We start from the raw sequence: 21,320 nt of genomic DNA on the forward strand, positions 1-21,320 counted from the left end.
GGGCTACAAAGGCTTGATGATAGCGAGTGTAGTGCTAATGGAATAACAACACATCTTTTACTGCCGTTACATATGATGACACATTTAAATACCAGACCTTGGGATTTAAAGATTATTAATCAAAATCTTTAAACATGACTAGACTGCTAAATTTTTTGTTAATCAGGTACTAGCATTATTCAAAATGTTTCCAACAATGTTCAAACCCAGAGAAATCCCGAACTTTATTCAAGATAACAGGACTTCTTATTTTGGTCGCCTTCACCCATAGCTTTCCCTATGTCTTCTATAACTTCTAGGGCAAACAATGTAAGATGAAGGAAAGGCTAAGTTATAGTATTTCTTGGAGTTAACTTTGCATACGTATTCACAAGTTAATATTAAACTCGGACAGACTGCACTGACGTAAATGTTCTTTTGATGTCTAAATGTATTTTCAGAGGGGTGCTGAGTCTCAGTGACACTTAATTTATCTGAAATAACAGATATCAGGAGCTCAAATTGCTGGTTTATAGACAAGTCACACACTTAATGTGTTTTTACTGCCAGCTATATCACCACTCTGTGTCACCAGCCATTTATGCTGTTGATATAGCTCTGGAACTTGAGGTTGAAGTCTTTTGGTGGGAAAATGTTTTGTAAAAGCGAATTCTTCATTAGACAGAATGAAACCAGTGACGTGCAGTCAAGACGAGAAAAAACTCCTCATGATTATCACGTTGTACATAACGAGAGATGATTAATGACATTAATACAGGAGCCATGCACTGAGTCATTTGCAGGATATTAACTTTTTCTTTATTGCATTTCATTTTCCCCTGCCAAACATTGAATAAACTGACAAAACAGCACTCTATAAAATAAACTTGGGTGCTCTGAAGCTTTTTTTCCCCATATGGCCGCACAGCAGTAATTTATTCATAAATTCATTCAATAATAAAATCCCACTTTCATTCTTGGTGTTAAAGTTCTGTGGAAGAAGCGGAGGGAAAAATGTGTGAAAAAAGTGGAGCATTTTTTTTTTTTTTTCTAGGGTTTAACTTATTTATCGAGCCCCTTTTACCAAGTACACACACATTAGAGTGAGCTGTCAGGTTGCCAGCGTGATTGTGGCCAGGACTGTGTCGCGAACACAATGACTTTGATTATGTCACTGTCTCTTTTCTGTCAGAAAAGACAAAATGGATCATAGGCTATATCAGAAAAGCGTAAGCAAGCAATTATCTTCTTTTGTCTGAGATCACTGTCAGTCAACAGAGGATGGCTTTCTAAAGGACACCAGAGCCAAGGCAGAGAACTGAATGCTGGTAGATGATGTAATATGAATGGTGCCGCATATGACATGTTAATGAAGGCACACCATGCCGGCATCGTTTCTCAAAGGTTGAGACTTGATTGGTCATGCGATGGGGACAAACTCAAAACATTCAAATGATGTAATGGTCTGGAGGGTATCAGTTATTACACACACTCCACAGAGGTGCAGATGATTAAACTAATTCAATGCAGAGCAGCAGGAGAACACGTACAAATAATCATATTGTTGCCCTCAGGTTTATATGGTTACACAGAGGTTTTTTTAGTCTCCTTTGAGTGGGGAAAAATGTTTCTGGGATAAAGACATTGACTATGTAGAAAAGGAATCCTTAGTGTTGTGAAAAATTAAAGACACCCCAAGCTAGAATGACACTCAGTAGAGTGCACCCCTCCACCTAGGCTCAACGGTCCCCTTGTGAAACCACATTTATATTCAGGATTTTTATTTGGATCTGAGTTGAATTGCACACACTCATGAATATGATCCTGGATTTGCCAACCGATCTGGATCCCCACCAAAATTGAATGGGCTCTTGGGTCATACCCCGCCCCTCCACGAAATTTCCTGGAAATCGGTGGATTAGTACTTGTGTAATCTTGCTGACACAGAAAGAAACCAGGGGCTGAGCTAGAATTTTTCTAAATCAGGGGCCATAAGTGGGGCAGAATTTATCCATGCTCAATTAATTCCTGATTCAGTGATGTGCACTTCTAGGTCATTCTTTATTGACCGTCAGCTTTGAGCAAAGCCTCACATCATTGAATGTATTTTGAAAATTGTCCCTTGTTCAAACACATTGTGCACAAATTATTAACAGAAGGTCATATCTATTGTTAAAATTGTTAGTTAAGGTCTAGTTTATTAAAATGAAAAGACTCCAGAGACATCAGGCCCCCCCCCCCCCAGAATCTACCACAGTATCACCACTGCCCTCCACATATTGAATAAATCTATGATTGCTGGTTGTAACAAGACGTGAGATATAATACTACCAGTATTTAATGTTGGGGGCATTGTGGTGAACAAGCTCATGTTATTTGAACAAAGACATTTCTCTGTAATCGACCTTTTCCCATCGGATTTCATGCTATACATTACATAACTAGTTTTCCACACAACAAGCAGAGCACAAAGAGTTGTTTCCCTCACTGAGGTCAATGGTGTACAATCTGTCGCTTGCCACTCCTCCTGTAACAGCTCATGTTAGCTGCTGCATCCTGCTTCATTACTTCCCTGCGATATTTAAAACTGATCCGCTGTCAAAAAAAAAGAAGATGTAGAAGAGAAAGCAGCAAATGTCTTGTTTTCTGCATTTTTGATGAACATTTGCTTTCGGGATCAGCCTCGGCCGTGACAAAAATACTGAATGTTCGGTGATTGCGTCACAATGTTTCACCAGTTGAATGATTTTAATGTGAACAAGCAGCGGCAAGAAATGTTCAGTTTGCACTTGCAGTAATTTGATACAGCTCTGGTGTGACTGCAGGAAAGTGAGGCGGATATTAATGAGATATAATTATAAGCGGTGATGTTGTTACTGTTGTAATGAGTACACACATTCTTAACTTCCTGTGTATCAGTACTGCACAGGAGTACAGGAATGATGGATTGAACAATCAGAACTACTAGAGGTGAAATGTAAATACCTTGATCAACTGCATTGTTGACACTGGTGCAATGTTGACATGTGATACGTTAAATATTAATACATTTTGATTATGACAACAGGGCATTCACAACAACTGATTCTCCAGTTCTGGGTTCTGCAGAATGATTCCCATAGTAAGTCTCTACTTTCTACGGCTCAATTACTGCAGGTCACTTTTACAGTTTCACAAAGAAAGCTGCAACCAGCATCCCCACTGGACAAGTATGTCCAGGCTGTTTGGGCACGGCAATAGTTTATATGTAGTAAATGCCCACCACAGTTTGAGAACTACAACCTTTTGGTATGTGAGCTCTATCCTCTATCTCTATCATTGCAGATTTATAATATTGTTTTTCACCCATTTGATGCTGTGTTGAATCAGATACGATAAAACAGTGTTTTCTGGTGCGAGTTTCATTTTAACAGATATTGAATAGATTCATTTTCACAATGTTAACAACATAATTCTCATCCTCATCCTTCCTACATGAACACGCACATAACAGTATGTGTGAATGCCACATCTATTTCGTGTTGCATGCAATAATAATGTAAGATTATGTAAATTGTCCTAGTTATTTTGGTATATGTTACCCGCCTGAGTAAGAAATCTGAAAACCTTTAACATTACTTTTAATTGTATGTATTCTGCTGTGAAATACATGTTAAAGGTAAGACTTCTAACACTGCATTCAAAGCAAGTAAGTGATATGTGGTTCATTATTGGCAAGTATAAGAAAAAATGTATAAGAAAAGTAAAAGAAAATACTTTTTATTATTCAAATCAAATATTGAAAGAAAACTGTCACATGGTGTCATCCATCACTGATGCCCGGTCACTAAAGAGCGTCACGAGTTGGAGTGGATTTTCTAGGATTATCCCTCCTCTCTGTACTGATACACATGAGTCTAAAGCTTATTTGTCATATTTTTAGTTTAGACTCCTCATTCCTTTGGTGGAGGAAAAAGTCTTCTTGTGAATTATTTGACGTTCTGATTACAAAGCTATTATTTAGAAGTTTTGTGTTAAGTTTTGTTTCCCTCCTAATATTAAAGTGTATGAGTAAAATCCTAAGCAGACACAGTTGATGGGGTAGAGATCGGAGCCTGTTTTGTCAGTTTGACATCCAGGTAACCCACTTTTGCTTCAGCATGTTTACTCTTTGATTTCAGGGAGAGCTGAGGGAAGCACTATCTCCCTCCTGCCAAAACAAGGCTGGCAAGCTGTCACAACACTGATGAAGACACATATACCACCTGGGTGATGGCGGGTGACACTCATTCACACAAACTGTACACACACACACACACACACACACTCTGGTTTGTGCACATGTTAAAATACACATACTTCTTAAAAAAGTATTGTTTTCACAACAAAAATACATTCCGCTAATATTTTTAGAAACAGAAAAACCCTGTGAATCTGAAGGCGGTAAGGAGATAACAAAACTCCACACCACAGCACCTCCACCAAATTACCAAAGTTGCTGGAATTGCTATAAAACGCTCCCGATCAGAAATATTTATAACTGAGCAAATTGAATATGTATGAGGACGTATTGTACATCTTCGCTGCACCTTCACTGTCTTTTTTTAAACCTGAAAAAAGTACAGGAGCAGGAAATACTGTCATCTTCCTCCCAGCATCCTCTGCACAACAAACTCCGCCAAGAAGATGAGTGTTGCCTCAGAGACCAAACCCAGGGCAAAAAATGTCTAGAAATTCCTAGTTACTGCTGATGACCCTGTGGCAGTAGTGGAGGAAGTACTCAAACATGTTACTTAAGTAAAAGTACCTAATTTACACTTGAGTTGAAGTAAGTAGTTGCTTTTAAATATACTTAAAGTTTTCGGAGTAAAAGCACTTAGTAACCTTTTCTGTAATGCAACAGTCTACTGCATCATTAATAGCCTCTTCTGTATTTTTAGTTTAATAGAAGAAAAATACAGACTCTGTCATACTAATAAAGAATGCTGCAGATGATGATACTGAAAACAAGTTGCATCGCCATAGCAATGAATGGCTGAGTCTCTGCCATCATCCAAAATCCTTATATTTGCAGAGTATCTACTTCAGCACAGTACACATGCACTAAAATCTACTTAAATATAGTTAAAAAACAATGTACTTTGTTACATCCCACCAATGGCCTGTGTGACCAACCCAGATCTTCTCTATGACGCGATCCCAAAAGTGTGGTAGCGTGAATTGATATAATAATATGTGATGTTGTTTGCATCCTAACAATACTCTCACTGTGCCCCTCCTCACACATGCAGGATAAATATTGACAGAGAGGTTTATGGCAAGTGTTTGTCCTTCCTTTCCACACCCAGGCGTCCTTAACCAAGGCTCCTAACCCCCCACTACCTCAGCGAGACTGCTGTGCAAGAGTTTTCTCATACCGAGCGGCTCCTGTGTGTGAGAGTGAATTTGAAGCCAGCCGTTACCGAAGAGAGAAAGAGAAGCTAGACTTCGAAAGATATTTTTGTGCTTTGTTTGACTACAAGGTCACTGCTCAGAGTGCATGGTTCAGAAAGGTTTTACCTAGTCTATCAATTAATCATGGCAGTGTTTTTGGCGTAAAAGCCAGGTGTGCTTGCACCTCGGTGGATTTGCATGGTACTAAAAAAGAAAAGTTCTCCGTGATGCGCCCGCCTTACCATCTTAATAGTTACCCCCTAGAATCACAGTCAAATACTGCGCTGCTGTCGTCAGACAGATTACAAGCGCGGCGCTTACCGTATGCCACCAATCCACCTGCCACACCTCATCTTAACAGGCCCACGGGCGCTCAGAAGGGCATTTTCTGTTTAACAATGATGGAGCTGGATGGGAACATTATAAATGTGTCTGAAACTAACAAAGACACTTGCACTTGTGCTTTGAGTCTGAGCGTAAGATATCTGATAGTCTGAAAAATGTGCTCGTCAGAGTGTGAAATAGTCCATCAGAGCAAAAAAGTCAACATTCGCCTGTTCTTGTTTTGATTGGACAACATCTGGAAAACTGTCTTTGCCTCGGAGTGCTTTAGTTATGAAATCACGCCGGGTGTGTGTGTGTGTGTGTGTGTGTGTGTGTCCTGAGATGACAGATGAGAGGTTTGCATCAATATTTGAACAAAGCGCTCTGGCTTCTCTTTCTGTTGAGGCCACGCTGTTTTTAAGAGACAGAGAGGCACAGCAGAAATGTATTTCTTCTGTGACTCCTGTTGAAAAAGAAGTTACAAATTATTGTAATTTCTTTTCGAGCTGCAGGCGTTTCCGCTGTGAGACTCGCCCGAGGACAGGGCGGGGAAAACAGTGCAATGATTCTGGTTATTGCCTGGTAACCACTTTAAGTTTAGTCCTTCTTCAGTTTAAGCAAGATGCGAGACTATCACGCTAACCTCGCCGCACTTCAACTAGACAGTGAAGTCAAATTTTCCGAGCAGCACCCGTGTGCTTCCAGCTGGTGTGCATAAGGCATGGTTGCTGAGCAGTTCATTTCCTGTCAGCTTGTCAGAGGGACACCTCTCGCTGTAGGCTGATGTGTTTTGATGTGGTTCAATCATGAGTAGTGTCTGAAAAACACTGAACACAATCAGGCTTTTCACGTGTTACTGCATTTCTCAACCCGTTTGCTGTTGTGCCGGGAGATCAAGAAATCCCAACGTTGCCTGTCTATCTTTTCCCTGTGGTGCACCTGTCATTCAGGAATCTCTGCCGAGTGCGAGGAAGTGGGTGTGGGGGCTGTGCGGAAGACGAAGGTTGAGATCCTCCATTGCGCCAAATTTGGCTGAGTAGCAAGAAGTGTCTTTTATTGCAGGTTTATAAGCATTTCCTAGATAAAATTTTTGTTTTCCTGCCGTGCACTTGGATGATCTGAACAGATGCTCCCCCTGTGCTTCTCACTATCGTCAACACCCACCTATCATCTGCTTCACCAATCTCCCACCACCCCCATCTCCTCTGCTAGCTTCACCTCTGATCCTCAGTCTCGACCATCCATCTGCTGCACGGATCTGCGTCAGTGCTGCCTGTGAAGACACCTCACATCGGGCTTAGATAATTAGTCCAGCATTGACCATTGCCAAGCTGTATTTATTCATGTTTTTACACATTAGCCTGAAAGACCGTGTCGACAAAAAAGCGGAGACGCATAGCAGCAAATAAAATCTGGAAAATATCCCCGTTCACAAACTAAATGTGCACCTTATTTACTGAAATGTCAACATGGTGAAGTAATTAAAAAATAATCATGCCACCGACTCAAAATTAATAAGCGAATAATTAATTACTAGATTCATTTAGTAATTCTTGGCAAAGCAGCTGCTTCCTTCTGAAATTAAAGAATATTTTCTAATGAGTTAAAGCAGATGACAAACTTCCCGGTGCTTCTGCCCACTTTTTTCTTCTACTTCTTAAGCATCTTAGTAAAACTGCACTGGAGATGTGAGGCATCTGCTGGTTGGTAATAATGTAAAAGTGCAGCACTTTCTGGAGGATACCCTTGTCCCTCGCATGTAAGAATAATTCTGAAAATGAGATGTTACTGTGAAGTGCTTTCGGCTTCGAGCCACTGATTATTGGATAACACATTAAGGCAGTGTTGCATTTTATTAAAGCCATATATTCTCCTCCACTCGCTATTCTGCTTCCTTTCGTTCACGCAAACACAAACAGATGCTGACAAGTCTCCATTTTGCTCTGTGTTTGTGTTCATTTGCATTCACTGTTAGTGGGATATTAGTTTTCTGGTGCCTCTCACCTGTTGGGGTTTGAAATCACAGATCACTGCTGCCATTGTGACCATATCCATTTAAATTCAGTTTTGTTCAATGAATGCCTTTCATGAGGCCAATGGATATGTCTGGCACAAAAGGAACACAAACGAGTAATCTTGTATTAAAAACCAGCAAAGCGTGGATAGTGGTGGTATTGTGTTTACTGAGCTTGCGAGGTCATGAACATCCATCATATCTCATGTTTCTTTTAAATGTATCAATACAAATTATCAGATTTACTCAAACCTGCCACCAACCAGGTTTAATGCGCTCTGCAGAGAAGTATCTCTGGTGAAAAATTAAGCCTAAAATCTTCAACTACAGCAACAATGTCTAATAATACTGAAACCTGACAACACTGTTCAGGCAGTGACGTGAAGCTGCATTTGAGAAGCATGTCTTGCTCAGAGAGTCACCCGTATTAACCTAACACTTTCTGTTTTGCACAAATTGTCCAGGGCCATCAGATTGAACCTGTGTCCCATGTCATACAAGCAGTTTGCGTGTTAAAGAGCTACTATAATTGCTTCCTGTAGTGCAGCGGGGTAACAAGTGAGATGTTGTACGAAGAGCGTCCTCCTGCAATCAGTTCTGCATCCCGGGAAGTGGAACCGCTCTCTATACAGGAGTAGTTCAGAGTCAGTGTACAGGGTGTGGGATGCGTCATCTTGGATTGCACTGCCTGGTTTGTCGTTTGTGGATTTTGTAGACTGAGACTTTAGGAGGTGGATGGGTAGGGGTTACACTTTTAGACTTTAAATAAATAGGGTTAGCCTGTATTCTCTCAGACCAGCAGAGGGCGACTTCACTGGTTGCAAAAATAAGTCAGTTTAAAGGTCCAGTGTGTAAGATTTAGGTGAAAGGGAACTATTGGCAGAAATTTAATGTAGAATAATCCTCATGATGTTTTCACTAGTTTATTTCATCTAAATTGTATGAATTGTAGTTTTCTTTACCCCAGAAAAGACCCTTTATATTCAAATACTTAAATATTTACACGAGGGGACCCTCTCTATGGAGGCCGCCATGTTTTTTACATTAGTCCAGACTGGACAAACTAAACACCTTTTGAGTTTTTATGACAACTGAAGCTACCAGAGGTTCTTTGTCATGTTTGGAAGGAGAGGGTGAGGTGAGGGGTGTTCAGCTGCAACATGCAATTTCAACACTACATATCACAAAATTCTACACACTGTACCTTTAAATAACACAATGAAACTGTTTCGCACTTAATTAAAAACGTCAGGTTCATTCAAGCTCTCATACTGGTATGCCTTGCGTTAACGCTTCATGGTGGGTGTGTCTGAAGCTTTGTGTCAGCGCAATCGTCATAACAACAGCAATCATAGTAAAAGCTTGGAACATGCAGAGCCTGCTTTCATGTTAATGTGCCATGTTAGCTATCAATATAAGGTCAGGTTCAAACCCTGATCCTCCAAATACGGTTACTTATAGTTAGCAGATGGAAGAAATCTTAACTTTGTATCAGTTATATTTTCTTCCATGTTCCAGTTCACTCTCAAATTGTCTTTGGTGGTTCTTTATCTTAGTGTTTGACATCAAGCTTAGCTCGTTTTCAAAGACACTACCCACAAAACTCTTGCTCTCTTGTTTCTTCACTTGCTGTGAATGAATGTGACACTTTGTACATCTTGTTGTCTTGTGATTCCATCACCATGTCTATGTTTTTGTGGTATTGTGATCCAAGCAGGAGTTGTTGCGTCACTGGATGAACTCCATAATCTTGAGTCTGAGCTCTGAGGCGGGCAAGACATTCCATGTCATCTGCAAATTTCATGACATGCAGGGTTGGTGTACAAACACCTCAGGGTGCTTATGTAAGGAACAAAATGCAGCGGGCTGAGAACTCCTGCCTTTTAGGGCCCGGTGTTTGTAGGGAGGCAGTTGCTTTGACCTCACTTCGACCCCGATCCTCACCAATGCATGTGTCAAGAAGTCGACAATCTTTCGGATCAGCTGGTGTTTGAGATGGAAATGCGGCAGCAGAATCTTTGCCAGGAAACAAGGTTTCTGTGTGCCAAATGTGGAGGAGAATTTGGCAAACATCAGCCCGGCTGCTGCTTTCAGTCTCTCCAAATCAGTGCGAGTGTGCTGGAGCAGCAGTCGTCTTCCTCTGTGTGAGGTAGCCTGGGTTTTACTAAATTAGACCAGCCAGCTAGGGGCTTTTTCCCCCTCATTTCTTTTAGATTTTCACTAAAAGCTATGAATACATTGAACTGACATAAGAGACCGCACTTACCAGTTGCTTTTAAATTTGCATGCGAATAGATGGAGCGTTTGCTTCACTTGAAATGTTCTCACAGTGGATGTAGTATTAGCAGAGTGCATGTGTTTTCCAAGACAAAAGTTTGTTATGTGTGGGAGTCGGAGAGAGAAAGTGAGACAGAAAGAAAGAGGGAGGGAGTGTGATGGAGCCATCATTCAGCCCTTTGGCAGTGATATCTTGTTTTCCTATCAGACTGGGCTCAATGTGTCTGTGCCCCTTATGTGTTATTGCCAGGCTGGAGCATTGGTTGTAGATCACTGTTGGAAATGTGATGCACAGGGCATAGCAGTCCCCCTGGATGATAGAGGGGAGTCATTTTTACCAAAGATGTTGGTCTCAGGCTTGTGCTGGTAACATGCAGATGAACCAGTTCCGACCCTGCACAGGCCACAGGATGTAGATGAGAGGAGGATGTTAGACTGCATCCATACTACCACGTTTTCATTTGAAAACAGTATTTTCAGATTGAAATGATCTCTGTCCACACCAGCGTTTCGGCTCAACCAGTTGTAATCCCTGTCCATATTAACACATCTGAAACCACATATCATGTGACTACTCATGTATACTGGGCATGTGTTTCCAAACATCTCAATTTCTGCCCATCCAGACTAAAACGCGTAGAGTTTTCAGATTAAAACGGCGCCGGGAGTGTTTCCAAACTGTTTAAGCGGCTGTAGAACTCCGGAGTAGTCCGGACACATTTGCACATCTGTAGCAGAGTTGTAAACGTAGTAGCGTAGCCTAAGAATCTCAAAACAGAGCCTCAGCAACACCAGCACATCCTGCAGCCCCATCTCACTTGAAAACAACACAAGTTATCTCATTGCCATGTGTGTGTGTGTATACCTACTATGAGGTGTAGCACCGGAGGGGCACCCTATAGTATATATGCTCAGCGATGCACTTTGTGATCTATATTCAGCAATTTCAGGAGCAAAGACGATGCTAAGATAAGATAAGTTAAGTGCTTGCACTTTCCCCCAGGGTCGCGTCTCCCACCACCAGCCTGAGGTTAAATCACACCAGAGCTTCCTCTCCTGTGTCTCTCCTAATCTGTCTGCTGCAGTGCTATCCCATCTGCTAAATAAAAAATGAAACGTGAATAGACAACTACCTCTGAAATAAGGCCTGTAATCCTTTACTAAACCTTACTGATGTTGATATTTGAGGTGTTATTTGCAGGTAATATTTACACTCTGTGTTGGCACAGGCATTAGTATAATACCTGATCTATTAAGAAATGAATCATCATGTGGGAGGCTGGCTTTTTTTTGACAGCTGCATATTCATGTTCCCATCCATCATTGTCTCTATTCGTACTCACGTCTATGTTTTGCATCTATCCAAACACAAACACACCATGTCAATGCTCCATGCGCAAAACAAATTGGAGCACTCTGTACAAGAAAAAGCTTGCCCCGGGGCTAGTCATTTTGAAATTAAAGGCATGTCTCTTTGTTCAGCCGCGGTTCCAGGAACGAGGAGGAGAATGTGGATGTGTCGCACAGAGGGGAGATGAACAGTGAGCGGGCGCTGTGATTTTCACAGCCAGAGAATCACACAGAGTCTTTTATCTATTTCCCTCAATCAGGAGACATCCGGCAGGAGCGGTAGGAGGATTAGATTAGCTCAAGAGAGAGAGAGGGAGGGAGAGAAAGGAAGAGTGGCTTCTCTAATCCTGATGGGGTTTTCAGAGGTATTCCCATCACTGTGGAGAAACATGCGGTGGGGAGCTGGGATTGGGAGAGAGGCGGGTGCGGGACAGTTTGCCTCACTAAACCCTCCACACTTGCATTAAAGAGGTTCCAGCAAACTTGGGGATTAGTCAGAGTGTAATTACACATGCGGGGCCTCAGATGTAGCGAAGCGTGCCCCGATTGGAACACACCTGAGACGGGCTGAGGAGGAAAGGAGTAATGGCTGATAATGTGGTGTCTGTGATCACCTGTCTTTAGAGAGCGCAAACAAGAAGATCTGCCACAGCACTCTTAGATTTCTTTATTTTGTTCAGTGTAGTGTATATTCAAGTCATTTATACTAACTACTTTTTCTATTGTGTTAGAATTATAACTAATAACTGACTTAATATATTACGTTATATAGTACCTTTCAATCAAGGTACCCATGGCTGCTTTTCAGAGTCAGGAAATGAGAATAAAACAAAAGGAAATGCTAGGAGGGATTAAAGAATTGGAGAACGTGTGTGTTTTAATGAGTGTTTCTGGATTCAAAAGCTCACGTGCACGCAGGCACTGGGACTGAAACCACATGAAACCAAAATGTTACTCCTGAGTCGTGGTAAGAAGGTGCTCATTTACATGCGTCCGCTCTCACAAAGTTGTGCTACTCTCAGCTAACGTAGGGGAAAAAAACTTCATAACTAGGAGACACAGTTATTCTGACATTTCACAATTTTCAAATGTTTAAATTTCAACCTCGGATTGAAAAGCGGCGACATGCCCGCTGACGTCTTCTCACATTTTGGTTAGAGTTTTGGGGGAAGGAGGCTTATGGATTCAGTTTGTTTGACGTTTTTAACAAGCACTTATCCTGCTGTGTCTAACCTCTCTAATAAACACTGGTTGTCAAAAGGCATAATTATTGCTTTTGTTGAATTGTATTAAGATAAAAACCTATTTCAGCTTCTGTCCGACTGCTCAGTCAGTTCATAAAATCAGTACTTTTCTCATTACTCCCTATCTTGCAAAGCTGTATTTCTACTGTGGAGAGTAAAAACCAAACAAAAGGGCAAGAAAATAATGTAGCACACAAAACCACTCATGATGCCAATCTGATAATCCTGCCCCCTTTTTAGGGTGTCGCACTTGGACTCTGTGGTTATTTCCTGTTTTATTCAGCAATCACATAGCATTTTCAGTTCATTGCTGTTTTACTTCCTGCTCTTATCTATGTTTTATATATTCCTGTCACTTTTCTATGTCACCAGGGGCCTGTACTGTGAAGCAGGATTTGTGGTTATCAGGGTAACTTCAGGTTTATTTCCGACATAGTTTTATAGTTTCATCCTTTATATTCAGTCAAGTAGGGGGTGAATATTGAGTATTTTGTCAGTTGGTGTTACTATTTCTTTGGCGAATGGACTATGGGGATGAGGGGATGTTCTCTTCTTGTTATTACTCACACCAGTCTCCTAAATGATATTTTTGAGGGAGACATCACTGGAAGGGAGAACAGCTACTAGTTGAGTTTGTTTGTAGTGTGTGTGTAGGTTGCGAAAGCTAAATGATTTATTTTTCTACTCCTTTTTCATCATTCAGGTGCCCGAGGTGAAGCCCTGCAGCATGGCCAGTCCGGGACACTGCCCCGCTTCCTGGAGGAGCCCGTCGACGCTTACATCGTCAAGAGCAACCCCATCAAGCTCCAGTGTCAAGCTCGGCCCGCTCTACAAATCTTCTTCAAGTGCAACGGTGAATGGGTCCACCAGAGCCAGCACATGTCTCAGGAGCACACCGACCTGGGGACAGGTAAGACACACGCTGATATCAAATCAAATTTTATTGGCATGGGCCCATATTCACATCCTATAACCCCTCGACTAAAAGCTAACAAAAAACCATTTTAACAGAGAAAAGAAAACACTGAACCCTCAGAGAGAGTCACATGTGAAGGATCCTTCTCCCAGAATGGACAGGAGTACAATAGATGCAACTTATAACAGCGCACAGCAACAAAATAACAATATTTACAAAATTGATGAGAGACGACAGTGTCTAACAAAAATGGTGAGAGGCGCATCAAAGTATTTAGACAAAAGAAAATGAGAGATGAAGGGAGTAATGACAGTAATGATTGGGGTATAGTAATGGTGGTATATGTGACCAGACAGAGGTGGTAAAAGTACTCACATTCACAGACACTAAAAGGGGGTTCAAGCAAAGAAGATTTGTGCGCATGAGGAGGAAATGTGTACAATGTATTGAATGAAATATTCTTAATTTTAATAGGGACGGGGATGGAAAATGTGTGGCTCGGCTCCGTTGCAGGTGTTATCAGCATTATCACTAACGCTGCTCAATTCTCTTTACCATGTTGTCACGGACACTCTCGCTGCACCCCTTCTCTGCGCTCCTTCTCTTCTGTTTCATTTTTATTTGATTTTTTTTTTGGTTCACAAATAGACAAGGCAAAGAAGAGATAGAAATATCACGACTATACAACACAAAGACAGCAGGCCAAAGGTTACAGGCAAAATATATATGGTAAAATAAAACATAGTTACTTGCTTAGAGATCACTGCATCAATCAGTCCTTCATAACAGAGCTTCTTTGCTCTGTCTACACGGTTTTATATCTATTCGATTTATAATCTAAATAAAACAGAGCCCTATACTAAATGTCTCTTATTGATGTATTCTTTTATAAGTGTCCACGGCCCCTTACAAATCACTGTCTGTGTAATGCTGCTGCGTGGCTGAGGCTGCATGTTCCATGATAATCAGTTCTATGAAGACCTTCAGCCAGCCATTTATACAAAAACTATTATCATATAAACAACATTATCAAACATTGTGTTCCTGCAGATTTAAGTCAATACATTTTATATCCTAACAAGCATACTTCCAGGGATACTGATAAATCGTCATTCTTTATAGAGCTCAACATGTTTCTAACTCCATCCCAGAATTTCCTTACATCTGGCTAGTGCCATAACATATCATTGATCCTTTTTTACCTCCACCGTGCCAACATAAATTCATTTTGTTAAATTTCTGTGGGATTATTTAGGTTCAGCATAAAATCTTCAATTGTGTAAGTTTGTAGCTAAAACATTTTGAAAGATAATTTATCATGGTGTCCCATTGTTCCAGTGATAGGTGTTTCCGCAGATCATCTTCCCGTGGGAATTTGGTTTGATTTATGTCATTGCAAAAGATATAAGTTTATAAAGTTTGGATACTGTACCTCTATTTGTTACAGTCTCTTTTGATTTATTATCTGTATCTTTATCTGTGTCCATGAAAGAACCCTCTGATCTAAATGTCTGGATAGATTTAAATTGTAAACTCATAAAAAACAGATCATTTAGGTTGTATTTAGCTTAATCTCATTTAATAATGTCATTCTCTGCTGCTTAATGATGTGTCCTAAATATTTAACATTATTCCTTTTCCATTCCTTATTAGTAAGTCTAACCTCCAGTAGTGATCAATGTCCATATTGGACACAATCTTAACCCATGTAATATACATGTAATGTATAATATTTATTATTTCACATGAGAAGCTATAGATTGAATTGTTATTTGTGTTGACTTTTGGACAGCACCATAAGTAGGTGAGGGATATTTGTTTTTTACTGTTCGCAACAATTTTTTGTTCCAACCAGATCCACCTACCGACCTCATACTGTTTGTGATCTGCCCATAGCAAGGGATATTTGCCGTTAAAGGCCAAGTACTATGTGTATTTGTCTGGTATCCCTAGACCCTCTTCTATTTGCGTTTTACTAGTTTGTTGAGACCAATTCCTGTTTTTTTATTCAACCAAAGAAACATAAAAAAAAAGTTGTTTTAATTGTTTTGAACCAATTCAGGAAATTGAAGTGGGAAGGAAGACATCATGAAAGACAATCTGGGGAAAACAGTCATTTTGATTATCTCTGCTATTCTCTCCCCATCTGGGGTCAGGTCTTCTCTTCTACTTTTAATCAATTTAGGTCCATATATTTGAAATATCTTGATGAATTTGCATGTTTTATTAATACACTCCCTCTTTCTTCCAAACTATCTGAGTTGTGCCAAGATGTATTGGAGAAGTCATGCAGTTAAGGTTCTTGTTCCAATTGATTTTATATCTTGAAAGAGTTAACAATATGTCATCTGTCAATACATGTATTTTAAAGTCATACCCACACAAATGTATACTACTAATTTGGTGGTTTGCTCTGATGGCACTTACCAGAGGTTCCAATGCTTATATTATTACTGGAGACACAGGACATCCTTGTCTCGCTGATCTTGTTAATTCAAATTTGGAGGAGACCGGCAAGTGGTTTCTCTCTAGTGCTCCCCAACCCACTGCACACAGATCCAAGGCCATATCTTTCCAAGGTATGAAATAAATTAGGCCGTTTGATCCTATCAAATGCTTTTTCATCATTGAGCGATTGCATGACTGCTGGATGCTGAAATGATACAGCATATGAAAGAGCTTCTCATGTTGTTAGAGGCATGACGGCCTCTTACAAATGCTACTTGACCAAGATGTACCAATGAGGGAACCACGTATTCAAGACGCATCGCCAGTATTTTAGTAAATAGGTTGTAATCGTCGTTAAGCAGGCTGAGAGTCCTATAGTTATTCATTTGCATTGAATCTTAACCCGGTTATGGCAATGTTGATATAACAGCTGTTCTCATGCTGGCAGGCACTGACTGAGACATTATAATGTGACTGAAGAACATTGTAAGAAATGAGGCCAAAACATCCTGAAAACATTTATAAAACTCACTACAGCAGCAGCCTTTAGTTCTTTCTCTGGAACATATTCCTCTTATCACTTGTGTCTGCTTCTTTATTTAAGTGTGTAGGTATAACTTGCAAAAAATAATTGTTGGCCTAATTTAAATCAAAATGAGTGATTTATATAATTTCTTATAGTATGATTTAACAGTGGTTCATATGTTTTGGATTTTGTATAAGTCGTCCATTACTATTATATATGTTGAAATTGAGTGTTAAGTCTCTATTGCTCTCTTTGTTTTAGTCATTGCCATCTTTTTACCTGCCCTATCACCAGACCCCAAGAAAATGTCTTTTAAGTTTAAACAATGCAAATACTGTTTTATTTCCTGCAGTTGTGCTCTGCAAAGTTTCACTGAGTCCTGATTATCGTGTTCCCTCGTGTGTCTTTTTTCAAGGTTCTTAAGTTTAGAGAGGTTTTTTTTATTGCAGTTGAGTAACTAATTGTCCATCCCCTGCATGTGGTTTTAAATGCTTCCCATATCATCTGATATAAAGATACTGAATTCTTATGTGGAGTAAAAATATTCATTTATTATTGATGAGATAAATACTTCATCTCTTTGAAGGTAGAATTATTCAGCCTCCATTTGGTTTTATTTAATTCAAAGATAAAATAAAAGCTAACAGAAACAGGGGCGTGTCCTGAAATGACTATAGAATGAATTTCAGAGTTATTAACACTTTCAACCAGTTGATGGATAATCATAGATTCCAAGAATATGAGTTACTTCCTCCCTCTGAGAGTAGGCCGATTGTTTATCGGCGCAATCTAGTTTATATTTGAATCCACGATCGGCTGCCACCAAAATGTAGTACCACATTATGGATCTGGCTCTGATGTATATATGGAGACTGTACACTCCCATGATGAACAAACATACACACTCTGCAACCTCAGCTAAATTCTCCACCCGTCAAGCCTCTCCCCTGTCACTTTAACTTATAATGATAGCATTCATGTCTCCGTTAGCGAGGGCTGAAGTCTTCAGAGCAAACTTCCCAAATGGGGCTTTATGACAACGCCTACGGCCGCGTCCAACCCTGTGAATAATATTTGCCTCTCTTCTTGAGCGCACACTGCATGTCACATTTGATCTAAACTGAAATGACAACTGTTAGACCATGAAAGGCACCAACTTGTTCAATTTTAGGATTTGACTTTGAACTACAAATGGTCTTTTACTGATGCAACTCGCAGAAACGCGCTTGTTGTTTTAACTTCAAAATGAAGCCATTCAAAAATTCCCCCCACAGTTTTTTCCCCTTTTTATGTCCAAAGGCTCCTGTTTTTATTGCATCATCTCAACAATGGGGCACTAATATCGCAATAGTTCACTTGTGTTTATGCAGCAAACTGTAGCAGTAATAAAAACTGAATTATTCTTTACATTTTCCCTGAAACATATTTGTACTTTTAGTCATGAGGATGATTTTTAAATGGGGGGAAGTTAGACAATTAAGGAGCTCGTCAGATTATTTTCTAAATAAGGTTTTTTTGTTTTTTATTGAGTGGACATCTTATATAGATTGATTCAAGGGCAACTACTTGGTTTTAGGCTTTTATAAACACTTGTAAAAAAGGGAATTGACTCCTTTCCAATTGCTAGAAGAGGGGTTTGCCCTTCAGTTTCCCCCCAGTGAGTCTGAAAGCTGTGAAGAAAACAAGTTGCTCTTCCATCTTGTACCTAAATGTATAAAACATTACACAAACAATTCTAGTTATTTAAAGTTCAATGTCCGTCAGAACATCGCCCCAGAAAAGGTCCATTGTAAACGTCTGTCAAAATAATGAAGAGGAAGAAATAAGCGCTCTCATATGGGTGTCCTGTTTCCTTCCCTGCCAATCAGAACCATTAAAAGCCAGTATCTACTCCGACGAGACCCACGTATTTAACCTCTGTGGGGTGTTGTCAAGGCCATTAATGTCACTTTGTTCCTTAGTGCTTCTGGATTGTCTTGTCATTACAACAACCAAGGGCTCTAACGCAACAAGCACCAGTCTGTCTGAACTGAGGAAGATTATCGGATGAGAGATGACACCTCAACTTGCCCTCGATCTAACCCTTCTTGGATAACCATGACCTGGATGACTGAGACATTTTTAATCAATGTGAGCAGGAAAAAAAATTGTCACGTTAATATTCAGGCACTTAATAATATTATTAATAGGTAAGTGGACCGCAGTGAATTTCTACTGCCTCTAGTCCGGATTCATAGCTCTGCTCCCACCTGGCTCCTTATCACCGTTCATATCTGTCTCTATTGGGACAGACAAGAGGAAGGGAAGGCACAGAAGGGAAAGAACCGAGGCAGAGAGAGGAGAGGCTTGAAAGGAGAACGTCTTATAATTCACATTCACGCTGCTATCTCAGAAAGTAGACGGCTCTGTCTGGAACTGAACACAGTCAGCATGTGTCCTCTTAACTTTAATCTGTTGGAAGATGTTATAATACAGTGTGTGCAATTGTATTAATCTATATTGTAACCTTGACCGTATTTAAAATGTTGGAGCATCCCAGATTTAGAATTTAGAAATAAATTGATTTAAAAAATGAAAACGCCCCTTAGAAAGAGCACAATAGCTGTTTTTAATTATTCCCATATATGAGTGAATGTAATGTACCTGAACACTTCTGTGTTTTAATTGCTGCAGAAGTTCTCAGTAGGTTTTGTGTTGCTATTCTGAGGGCTGTTTCCTGTCTGTCACCACTCCAGGCTGATGTTACAGCACCAGTTGTCAGAGGTGAGGTAACACGCATGTGACAAAGTTTAAAAAAATAAAAAAATAGTCATGCTGTGTGTGAGGAGACTAATCATGACTTCATCTTCCTGCCAACAACTTATTTTTACTTTTCTAATAGACATACTGCTTACAGTGTAGCAATATTTAAAGTAACCATTATAATAATCTTTTTTTAACCTTAATTCAAGTGGTTTTTGTCGATTAAAGGAGCTATAATCAATATATTTGTCATAACAGTCCTTCATGTGAAAAGAGTTGTTCATAGTCACAAACCCACAGGCAATCGTCACCTCATCCTGCATTTCCTCTCAGCTATGAGGTTGTTAAGAGCGCCTCACAGTTATATACAAATTATATCTTCACTGTAAAACAGTTAGAATGAGCACAGTACATTTTATTACCTGAGCCCAGTAGTTAGTTGTGTTTTGTCATAGTGGTGTCAGGTCAGCGAAGTCTTTTAGATTTAGACTTGTTTAGATGTACAGGCATGTTAGGAATATGTTGGCAGTTATATGTTGCACACTGAACTGAAAACGATTCTCATTTAACTAAACCTAAGGAGACATTGTCACAAAAGTGATTGGTCCATAATTAAAAATGTAATTTATGGTTTGTAACTTAGTGGGATGTAGTTGTAAACTCACATGTGTAACAACCACATTATTACACCATTGATTAAATGGTTATTATTATTACTTTTTGTTACTATTTTACTGTAACATTACTGTTATTATGCTTTTTATGGACACTAAATATAGATGCTTAGACTGAAGTAAGTATTTCAATCTTTACCTCGACCAAGAAGGATATGTTTTCATCTGCCTGGGCAATATCAAAAAATATATATTTTTTCACATCAGTCGATATCGATTTATATCAATGATATAAATCAAATAAGCGCCACTGCACTGAGGCTTTACTCTGTGCAGGTCAACAAGTGACTCTGCTCCTCTGATGTTTTCTAATCACTCACACTTAGAACTGATCCTCATAAAAAACCTTAATTTATATCTATGTTGCTGGATGAACGGGGCGTCGCTTCTTCTGCAACAATAAAGTTAAAACACAGCGTTGCATTAGAATCTGCAGAAAGAACTGTAGGAGAGAGTGTGTGCGTGTGCTGTTCAGACGTCATGTTACGTCTTGTGTTGTGTGGCAGGTTTAAACCATAGACTGTATATAAAGAGGTTTAAACATGTGTCTCATAAACTCTGCAGCGTAAGATATGAGGCTTTGTTTTCAACATGTTCCTTGATTTCTCAGTAACTTGTGGATCTTAATGAAAAAATCATGAATGTTTAAAGAAGTGATCTTTATGAGTAAATCAAAATCTGGATCTGGTAGATCTTGTAGTTTCTGTTTAGTTAGTAACTGTAACAGCCCTCTTGTCAAAACTTCTCTTTGAATATTCATCAGTTCAATAGGATATTTGTCTCTAACCCTTTAAATCACACCTTATGATCAGACACAAGAGGGAGCAACCTGAAAAAGACCCTCTGGCGTGACAATAAAATATCTGAAAACTGTAAGAGGATGGTGCCACAAAATGAAAAATAAGTGGAAAACAAAATGTCCCTGAATGAAAGCCACTATCAGTTAATTCTTCAGAACACTAGACCTGGCCATCTCTCACAGCCCACACTTGGATGAGACTCCACACTCCCTCTGAAATGTGGTAATTAAATACAAATGTTGAAACCATCATTGCTTATCACATCGTGTTCACACAGTGGAGACGTCCTGTTAAAACGTGGCACGATTCGAAGCCTCAAACCAGACATTTTAACATGCCTCATTTCAATCTAAGATTAAATGAGTACGTTCACAGCTTTTGCTTTCAAATGTTTCTCCATTATGTATTTGTTTGTTTTGTTCAGGTAAATTGTAATAGCTTTCAAAGGTAAAATGGGAAAAATAATAGTCAGGAGGCATTGTCAAACAAGAGTAATTCAAAACTCACATTATGCTAAAAGTTTAATAATGTGCATTTTTTCATTATTTGATTCATTTTCAGAAAAGCATGTTCGTATATAGAATGCTAAAATCCCACTCGTTGCTTCGGGTGAA

The 21,320-nt window shown here is 39.7% G+C and overlaps 1 protein-coding gene across 1 annotated transcript in view; it reads left to right on the top strand.

Annotated features, from left to right (window-relative positions):
- The window catches only part of LOC109626350 (netrin receptor UNC5D-like), a 179,214-nt gene that overhangs the window by 86,394 nt on the left and 71,500 nt on the right, over window positions 1–21,320 (top strand). The window contains exon 2 of the mRNA XM_020082229.2: window positions 13,304–13,510. Within this exon, the coding sequence (XP_019937788.1) occupies window positions 13,304–13,510 (207 nt within the window). The remainder of the gene's footprint in view (window positions 1–13,303; window positions 13,511–21,320) is intronic.

Source organism: Paralichthys olivaceus, chromosome 18 (assembly GCF_024713975.1).
Source record: "Paralichthys olivaceus isolate ysfri-2021 chromosome 18, ASM2471397v2, whole genome shotgun sequence".
Lineage (NCBI taxonomy): Eukaryota > Metazoa > Chordata > Actinopteri > Pleuronectiformes > Paralichthyidae > Paralichthys > Paralichthys olivaceus.